Genomic DNA, 9,541 nt, shown 5'->3' on the forward strand with positions numbered 1-9,541 from the left:
CCCAGATATGGCTTCGTTAAAACATATGCAGTGGTTTGCATCTTCCCTATCAAGACATGATTTGTCTCGATCATGAAGCCACCAGCTTCCATTTTAAATAATGGGATTTGTAATAATGTATATCAATTTGATTCTGTTAGAGGAATCACTCCATTACAACATCCTTAAAAAAATCATTTAACAGGCACAACGGTTGGCAAGATTTTGAATTGGCAAAACCAATCACATATCACAAGATCTTATCGCCATTCTCATGTCTAATTTTTAGAGTATTGAACCAACAACAATAACGTTAAATGGCAAAAAGCATTAAATAAACAATACCTTAGCAAACTGCCCATGTCGTTCTTAATGAAAATCAAGAACAATACCTTCACAGCAATATGCATGTGCTTCAAGGTCTAAATTTTAAACAACATTTTCACTAAAATATATTCAAATCATTCTTTTCTACTTTCTCAATATAATTTTTTCTTAAATCCATTTTTTGTCTTCTAATTATTGCATAAGGAAAAATATGTTTTTAGATTGTTGGAGCAATATTAGAAAATATGAAAAATAACAATATAATTTCAATGAAAATAATCATAAAAAAATTCACAACATCAATTATATATAAGATTAATATAAACAACTAGAGAGAAAATTAGAAAAATGACAAATTTAGAGATTGAGGCTTGCATAAATGCAATGTCCTAAAGACATAATTTAGTCCCTACTCTTGTGCTTGTAGTTCGGTAGAAGTTCATCTCCCAGGATTCAACAATCTATAATCTAAAGTCAAAGCACTTCAATCTTCAGACTCTGACGAACTTCATATATTTCGTACTCTCAAGAACCGACTCGGATTTCTACTAAGACATTGGAGAAAACTCTTCTCTATTTTTTAATTCTATTAGACAAGTGGGATGTTTGAGTTTATATAGAACTCAAGGCATCCTTTTTGAAACATTATGAGTGTTTCCTAAAGTTCCAACAAACAGATACAACTCATGAATTTGAATTCAACTAGGACACATGACTCTTATTTTTCATTTATAAAAAAAATTAAATATTATCATCTGCCACATCCAACTGCAGTCTCACCATTTTGGTTTTATTTTGGTCCTTCGACGCCAACAGCAACCGTCCCAAAGCAGCTACAACCGAAAGTGCCAGCACCACCAACCTGAGAGGCACATAGAGGGGTGGAAGTTGGATTGCAATTTCTGACTGCGCCATCAAAATATAGAATCCGAACTCGAAAATTTTCCAATGAAAATTGGAATGGAGTTGAAATTCTGAAAAATTAAAAAAAAAATTATAGTTATTTACTAAAATGAGGTATTTTGTAATCAAAACTTATTTTTAGCATGTTCACTGTTAGTTTAGTCTTTTAGAGGCATTTTATTCACATTTTTATGTAATTATACACATACAAATTAAATGATAATATATATTTAAAAAAAATAAAAAATTATACTCTTATATTTAAAATAATGAACATATTAATATACTACAAAAGTAATTAGATTTATACATAAGTACTACATCGAAGTTAAGAAAAAATAATAAATTGCATAGGCGAAAAAGTTTATGAATATCTAACAACTTGTAAAATATTTGGAGAACTCTGAATTACGTTTTGAAATTTCTGAGATAACTCTAATCTAAAAATTCTTAAAATTCCGGCATGAACTGTACTTTTGGAATGGAAATTCGAACCATATTTTCAATCTAATCCTTCCAAAGCATTCAAAGATGAGAATATTCGTTGAGAAATTGGTTGTTCTAATGACCACAACAACCGGGTGTTGAACTAACCAAGGCAGTTGACGTAGTGGAGATGGTGATGGTAAGGTGGTGGCGGTGAAAGCATTGGTGTAGTCCATCAAACACCATACCACCCACTTAAGTGTAAAATATCGTCGCAGATGGCACTTATCGTCGTGACGGAAAGCAGTCATCTTTATGCATCTTGATGCGGGTTTGATTCTCATTAATTTTTCTTCTCTATTAACTAACTATTTAACTCGCTGATCTATAAAAAAATAAAAGTAAAATATAATACAATATGGTCCTAATAAATGAGGATGTTAGTATGGATCGGTTTGCTTTTTGAAGATCCATTAATACCCGCTAAAAAACACATCCTAAAACTCTAATTCTCCTCCTCCTTGTTCTTTTGCTTTGACAAAAAAACATGTCTCGGAAAACCTTCAAAACCTTGAAGAAAGCCTTCCCCACGGATCCCGCTTCGATATCGAACCAAGAAACCGCCGAGAAGATTGCCAAAACCCTAATCAAATTAGGCCTTCAACCCCTCAAATCCACCTCACCATCTCTGCTATCCAATCTCAACCCCCACGTAACCAACCTCGTCCTCTCAAACCCACTCGTCCCACCCCATTCTTGCTTGACCTTATTCAACTTCCTCCAAATAAATCCTTCCCACAAACCCAATCTTCAAGCCCATGCAATCCTCATTCGCAGGCTATATAATGCTAGAAGATTTGCCCAAATGAAGATTGTACTGAATGGTATCGTCACGAACGATAATCCTCGTTTCCCGGTTTCCAAAATTACATCTCTGATTGAGGACGAGCCTGACGGGGTGAAATTTGTAGGGACATTGTGCGATATGCTGTTTCGGGTTTATGCAGATAACAAAATGTTCGAGGAGGCAATTGGGGTTTTTGAGTATGTGGGCAAGAATGGGTTGGAGATTGAAGAAAGGTCATGCTTTGTGCTCTTGCTTGCGTTGAAGAAATGCGGTCGGGTGGATTTGTGTTTGAGGTTTTTCGATCAGATGGTCGAAAAGGGTGTTCGAATCACGGTGTATCCGTTGACGCTTGTGATGAATGAGCTTTGTAAGAGAGGAGAGGTTGAAAAGGCCAAGGCTTTGATGGGGGAAATGGCCGGTACAGGGACTAAACCTAATGTTTTTACATTTAACACGCTTTTGAAAGCGTACATTGAGAGGAAGGATTTTGAGGGTGTCAATGAGATTTTGAGGTTGATGGAGAAAGATGGTGTGGGTTATAATGTGGCAACATGCACGCTTTTGATTGATTGGTTTGGTAGTTCTGGGAAGATCGAGGATGCGGAGAAGGTGTTTGAGGAAATGCGTGAGAGAGGGATACAACCCGATGTGTATGTTTATACTTCGATTATTAACTGGAATTGTAGAGCGGAAAATATGAAGAGGGCGCTGTTTCTGTTCGACGAATGTACTCAAAGGGGATTTGTACCGAATGATCATACTTATGGGGCGTTGATTAATGGCGCGTGCAAGGCAGGGCAGTTGGAGATGGCAGACATCTTGGTGAATGAGATGCAAGGTAAAGGCATTGACGTAAACCAAGTTGTGTTTAATACGCTGATGGACGGGTACTGCAGAAGAGGGATGATGGATCAAGCTCTAAGGCTGCAGGATGTCATGGAAAATAAAGGGTTTCAGCTTGATGTGTTTACTTACAGCACTATAGCTAGCGGGTTGTGTAAATTGAACAGAAACGAGGAGGCAAAGAGCTTGTTGTTCACAATGGCTGAGAGAGGTGTGGCTCCAAACGTAGTGTGTTTCACTACTCTGATTGACATATTCTGCAAGGAAGGAAACTTCGTCGAAGCAAAGCGGGTATTTCAAGATATGGAAAGGAAGGGAGAGAGACCAAACACTGTAACATACAATGCTCTAATTGATGGGTATATTAAGAGAGGAAAGATGAAGGAAGCTCATAAACTGAAGGAGGAGATGGAAGACAAGGGGTTGATGCCAGATATGTATACGTATTCATCGCTTATAAATGGCAAATGCATTGATGGCAAGGTGGATGAGGCTCTGAAATTGTTTGACGAAATGTCTCGGAGGGACATACCCCATAATGTTGTGACATATACAGCAATGATCTCAGGTTTGTCGAAGGATGGGAGAACAGAGGAAGCATTTAAATTGTATGATGAGATGAAAAATGCAGGCCTCACGCCTGATGACAGAGTATATCATTCACTTGTAGGCAGCCTTCATACAGCCAACCCATAGCTCTACGACGAAACTATATTATTGTCTTCGTTAGACGATTGGAAATGGATCAATTACTTGAATTTGAAAGAATGGTTTTGAAGTCAATACGCCAATTTGTATAAGCTGGTTTCTGTCGAAACAAGATGACGAAAAATAACCGCCACCCCTCAATGAGGAGTGCTAGCTTTTCAATATAGAAGATGTGAGAAATATACAATTAAGTTACAGTAAAGAGTTTCACCTCTTCTCTAGAAGAAAACAGAGAGTCAACATTACAACTTTGAAGCATTGAAACCTAGCCTATGCTAGCGCAAGGTTTTGATCCTCGAGCCTAAGTTGTTCATTCGGACGTTCTTCATATTCCAAGCCACAGCTTGCTGTACATTCACCTCCAAAAGCCTGGACCTCAACAGCTGAACTCCAGATTTCCTTAAAAGATATCAGGAATCTGAACTGGCGGAGTAGATACCATAGCCAGGTGCTGCATTTCTAAACAAGTAAGGGACCATAAGCCCCGAGGCCTTGGCTACCAAGGGATTGCTTGAGCTTCAAGAATGCTCGGCTCTCCAACTGCCGCACCCGCTCCTTGGACAATCCAAACATGTTGCCAATCTCTGAAAGTGATCTCTGCTTGCCATCTTCAATGCCAAATCTTAACCTGATAATCTGTCTCTCTCTTAAGTTGAGGATGCCTAGAAGGTGGCGCACATGTTGCCTCATAAGCTGCTTTTCTACACTCACATGTGGGATCTCAGTCCCAGTGTCAGCAGTTATCTCCTGCAATTATGCAAGAAAAGATGTCTGGTTCTTAAACCGTTGGAGGATCCATGCTCAATATAGCCCAACAAATTGCATCATATTTAAAATTTCACTTGCCTACGGCAATATCATCGAGACAAATATGAGAAGCAAATCGAGACAACGAGAATCTTTACCTGGAAAGTGGTGTCTTGGTCTGCCCAGACAGGTTGTTGCATTGAAAGTGGCATTCTTGTAGAATATAGCAACTTCTGCAACTTTTCAACTGTAATTCCAACTCGTCTCGCTAGTTCTTCTTTGTTTGGGTTGTGATTTCCTTCCTGAATACATGATTTCTTTGCCTCTAAGACTTTGCCCAGGAGGGTGTACACATTTTCCTGTGAATAAATTATCGGTTCTCTGTCATACTCAGTAAAGTACCTTTTGTTTGGACATGCTATGAAATAGTTAACTTTTGAGTACAGATTTTAATGGAAACAAAACTTTTCTTTATCAGCATATAATCAATTTAAACATTTTCATTTTATTCAAAAATCCCGTGTCGGGAGACAAATTTTCGGAACATGGTAGCAGTTGACACAAAGTATACTCTGAAGAAGAATGTCAGTGAAAAGTAGGGACTGGAAACGTGGTTTCATTACCGGCAAGCGGATGGTCCTGGAATGTTGAAATATGGCCTTCCTAACTGTTTGCCTTATCCACCAGTATGCATAAGTAGCAAATCGGCAACCAGCTTGAGGTTTAAACTTCTCAACACTCTTCATAAGACCCATACTTCCCTCCTACAAAAAGATAGAGCCTTCATTAGTTGTACTTCAAAATCTATGCGACAACTGTATTGGGCCTTATTGTAAGAATCTTAATTCTGCTCTTTTTGGTTCAATTAAGTTTTTGAAAATGATACAAGTTTTTATAGCCTTTCCTATGCTGTCAGCAATCAGATAGAGCATCCGCTTAGTATTTTTCATACTGGAAACTGCTGACATTCATTAGGATGATCGTAAAGGATACCAGCCTGTACAATGGATACCAACATGTACAATAGTTGCTCTGTACAGAATACAGATGCACAAATTTAAAATTAAAATCTGGTATGTAGGACTTGCCAATGTAATTTGATGAGATAGACGATGCTTTTACTGCATTTAAGCACAAACAAAAAAACTTTTGCGTACAAGTCAAATCCTTCAGTAAGATGTGGTCTGTGTAGCAGAGGCCCTCAAGTCTAGCCCTACATGACTATATAACAACAACAACAACAACAAAGCCTCATCCTACATGACTATATAAACAATAAGAAAACATGTTCCAATGAAGTTACCTGCATTAAGTCCTGAAGGCCAAGGCCTCGTCCTTGATATTGTTTAGCAATGTGAACCACCATACGTAAGTTAGCATAAATCAGCTTTTCACGGCTGCTGGTACCAGAGCGAAGCTGTGATTTCAAGATCTGACAACTAATTCCAACAGCTTCAGCCCATTCAACCAAAGTTGGTTCACGACCAAACTGTGATTGAAGTCTACTCTTCACTTCTTCTAACTTAAATAAATCCTGTTACAAAATTCGACACATCAATGCAGCAAAGACCCGTCAAAAACAGTAATTCCGATATTAGATCTTAGCAGACAGAAATGACTTAGATACACACCTGAACTTGGGCAATCAGTTCAGCCTCTTCCTTGGCAGTCAAAAGTTGTTTTGTTTCAGGACCCCACAAGAACAACCGCAGGGGATCATTTGGATTTAATCCTTCGTTTATCTTTTTCCGCACATCTGAACTTGTAGGACCGTTAGTCTCATGAATTAGAACTTTTGATTTAGAGACCCTCTTTTTCTTCAGTCGCCTGCGCCGTCTCTCTAGAAGTCGGGCTGACCTTACAGTTTTCTCATCCTCAACCAGCCAGTTATCCAAACTACACAAAACTTTTGGATTCAGTTGCAAAGCAAATTGATAGGGTAATAAAAATCAACAAGTAATACGAAACTGACCCCTCAGAAACAGAGTCATCAAAATCATCTCCCATTGATTTGGAGTCTTCAGCAAATGAGACTGCTTCTTTTGAGGCTGACAAAGCTTTCTTAGCCAGCGCAACTGCGTCAGAGGGCTTGATGTCCATATGCTTACTGGAAGCAGTGGTAATAGGCTCCATAGTTAAAAGTGCGGACGACTTTACCCTTGTTTGTAAAGATGAAAATCTGCAAAGTAGAAACAACAAGGATGCAATTTGGTTGTAAAATGCAATCACCCAAGAAAAAATGATACAAGTAAAAGGGAAAGTAGAAAAAAAAAAAAAAAAAGAAAAAAAAAAGCAGAGTTTTATTCATCTTACACATCTAAAAGACCAGAGCGGTTAAGCAATTGGTGCTCAGAGTCCTTCACCAACTGGTAGAAACCATCAATCTTTAAATCTTCATTGAGAGAGGCCCTAGCCTCTATCTGCATCCTATCTAACGTAGCCTTTTTTATGAACACAGGAAACAGTAATGAATTAGGAGTTTCCCAAGACACAGAGATAGAATATGAGTCCAGTTTCTAAGAAGTAAGTAATCCCAAGTATGCATGTCGAATGGTAAATGTGCAAGAAACATGAATCCTCACAGATCTTGAATTATAAAAAAATCAATGGTGGCATTTTAGAAAGAAAGGTAGTATCATCAATAAGCATAATTTCAAACAACGGAAAACAGAAGTTTAAGAAGTTTTCCACCATTGAGGATTACACAAGTTAGAAGCAGTGCAAGTCTAAAGCAAAAGTCTGATCTAAGTAACATGCATTTCATATTTGCAGCAGAAGTCTAACCTGAGATGTTTTCTCTTCTTTCAGTGCATGCAATAGAGGCTTGAACTCATCGCGCTGCTCTTGTAGAAGAACCGAAGTTGGAAAGTGTCGAGCTACAAATGTAATCGGCACAGAAGTAACTGCAGGAGTTGCTTGCTCGTGAAGCATCAACACTGCAAAATATGAGTGCCAGACAAGCCTGATGTTAACCAACAATGCACAAAAAGGGGCTCAACTATCCTTAATTAAATATCTATTTTGATAATCACTATTAGAACAATCTGCACCTCTTCAGTAGCTCTTGGAGTAGCAGATTGTCTAAAGACTAATTTAAGTAACTTAAGGCCCCGTTTAATAACCATTTCATTTTTATGCTTTAGTTTTCATTTGTGTGTTATAGATGGAGATAAAGTATTGATAGAAAGGGGACATGAAGAAGGGTAAAGGAAGGATAGTGGAAGAAACGTGTATTGGATTGACACACAAACTGAAAAAAAAACTAACAATTTTGAAGTTTTTTTTCGCATTCAAGTTTTCATATAATCTCCTTCATTTCTCCTTCCTCCCTTCATCCTTCTACATTCCTCATTTCTCTCGTATACTTTCCCTCTATCCGTCTAGCACAAAAAACTAAAACTAAAACTAAAACCCAAAAACGAAATGGTTATCAAACGGGCCTTATCATCTCAAGACATTATCATCTAATTTCTGATTCTAGAACCAATTCTCCCGTAAAAACATCCAGGATAAACCCACATCTGTTCACACTTTTCGAAATCAAAGCTTCAGAGCACAAATCAACACACCTATGCATGCAAGAGAGCAAAAATAATCTTTCCCAGAAATGCTCCAACAGAAAAAAGTCCAAAAACATCCTCTACTTCCAAATGTAGCTGTGGCATCAATATTTTCCAAGTTCAAAACGACTAAAATCAAACAAAACAACCAAATATCCAAAACACACAATCTCAACATACCCAATTGCCGTTTCGGGCTTTAACACAAAAACCTATACTTCCCAACTCATAATTATGTCCCAGTTGCTGAATTCCAAGAACTATAAGCATACCCAATATCCCAGTAAATTCCCAGAAAGCAAACAGATAAATTTACGAGTAAGAAACACGAAAGTTACGAACTTTTTTACCTGAGGTGGAGGAAGAAGAAGAAGGAGAAGAAGGAAGAGGATGCCTGAGGTGGGTTGTGGAAGGAAAGGCAGAGGAAGAAGAGAGAAAATGCCTCCCAACCTCCATTGAAATTGGAACAACAAAAAATAGTTAAAATTATACTCCTGGGTAGTGGCGCATTCAGGTGAAGATGGTTTGTATTCTTCTGGGTTGCTGGAGTGCCGCCACGTCTATGTGCGCGTTCGAGCTTGCATTGGTTTTGTGTGTGTGTGTCTGCAGATAACGTTGCAGGAGAAGCTCAGCTCTTTCATCTCAGACTATTTCACACCTCAAAATTATCTTCTCAATTTTTTTTGCAAATGGATCAGGTTGGGCTTATTTTACTTCTACTCAACATAAGGCCTTGTTTAATTTTAAATCATTTAGGGCTTGACCCAGAATGTTTGACGGACCTTAGCCCAAATCTGGCCCTTTATATGATCTGCTTTTTTTTTTTTTTTTAGTGGATAAACCTCGAAATCTTTTTCTTTCCTTTTTTTGGTCAAAAAAAAGATAGATTTTATTAAATTAGATGTTAGATTAGAAAGCTGACAGGATTCGAATCCTCTCCACCACTGTGGTAGAGGGCCACTTACTCCAAAATCCTTATTCGATCGGGAGATTGTACGCACACTCCACGTCATGGAATCCTTATTGGGTATGACAACAATAAAGCCCATTTCAGCCAAGCCCAAGTTTAATAGAGTGAAATTTAAAACTGATCCAAGTGAACTAAAATTCGCTAATTAGAGTGCAAGAGGAGCTGGAAAATACCATTTTGCGACCAACGTGACCGCTGAGGGGATTAAGATCTAAGGGGGTATTTCCGACA

The 9,541-nt window shown here is 38.1% G+C and overlaps 2 protein-coding genes across 3 annotated transcripts; one reads left to right on the top strand and one right to left on the bottom strand.

The window, feature by feature from the left end:
* Positions 1-2,094: 2,094 nt before the first annotated feature.
* On the top strand, positions 2,095-5,169 carry LOC103423353 (pentatricopeptide repeat-containing protein At2g32630). Its single transcript, XM_008361424.4, has one exon. It carries the CDS (start codon positions 2,183-2,185, stop codon positions 4,019-4,021), a length of 1,839 nt encoding a protein of 612 aa, XP_008359646.2. The 5' UTR covers positions 2,095-2,182; the 3' UTR covers positions 4,022-5,169.
* LOC103423352 (RNA polymerase sigma factor sigF, chloroplastic) lies at positions 4,148-9,045 on the bottom strand. 2 transcript variants are annotated; one of them, XM_029090814.2, is made up of 10 exons: positions 8,691-9,004; positions 8,350-8,436; positions 7,565-7,716; positions 7,094-7,221; positions 6,753-6,959; positions 6,412-6,676; positions 6,084-6,314; positions 5,404-5,544; positions 4,939-5,139; positions 4,148-4,780 (listed from the first exon to the last, which is right to left on the bottom strand). In XM_029090814.2, the coding sequence occupies exons 1-10, from the start codon at positions 8,794-8,796 to the stop codon at positions 4,493-4,495; spliced, it is 1,806 nt and encodes a 601-aa protein (XP_028946647.1). In that variant the 5' UTR covers positions 8,797-9,004; the 3' UTR covers positions 4,148-4,492. The 2 variants fall into 2 exon arrangements, with proteins under 2 accessions (XP_028946647.1, XP_028946648.1); XM_029090815.2 differs by lacking the exon at positions 8,350-8,436 and having other exon boundaries at positions 8,691-9,045.
* Positions 9,046-9,541: the final 496 nt, after the last annotated feature.

This window comes from Malus domestica, chromosome 12 (genome assembly GCF_042453785.1).
Source record: "Malus domestica chromosome 12, GDT2T_hap1".
In the NCBI taxonomy this organism is placed as follows: domain Eukaryota; kingdom Viridiplantae; phylum Streptophyta; class Magnoliopsida; order Rosales; family Rosaceae; genus Malus; species Malus domestica.

Excerpts from the sequence above, each read along its gene's own strand:
- LOC103423353 (XM_008361424.4), top strand. The coding sequence starts at position 2,183 with ATGTCTCGGAAAACCTTCAAAACCTTGAAGAAAGCCTTCCCCACGGAT.
- LOC103423352 (XM_029090814.2), bottom strand. The coding sequence starts at position 8,796 with ATGGAGGTTGGGAGGCATTTTCTCTCTTCTTCCTCTGCCTTTCCTTCC. Across the intron at positions 5,140-5,403 it reads CCAGGACCATCCGCTTGCCG|GAAAATGTGTACACCCTCCT; the intron begins GTAATGAAACCA and ends ATTTATTCACAG. Across the intron at positions 4,781-4,938 it reads ACCAAGACACCACTTTCCAG|GAGATAACTGCTGACACTGG; the intron begins GTAAAGATTCTC and ends GCATAATTGCAG.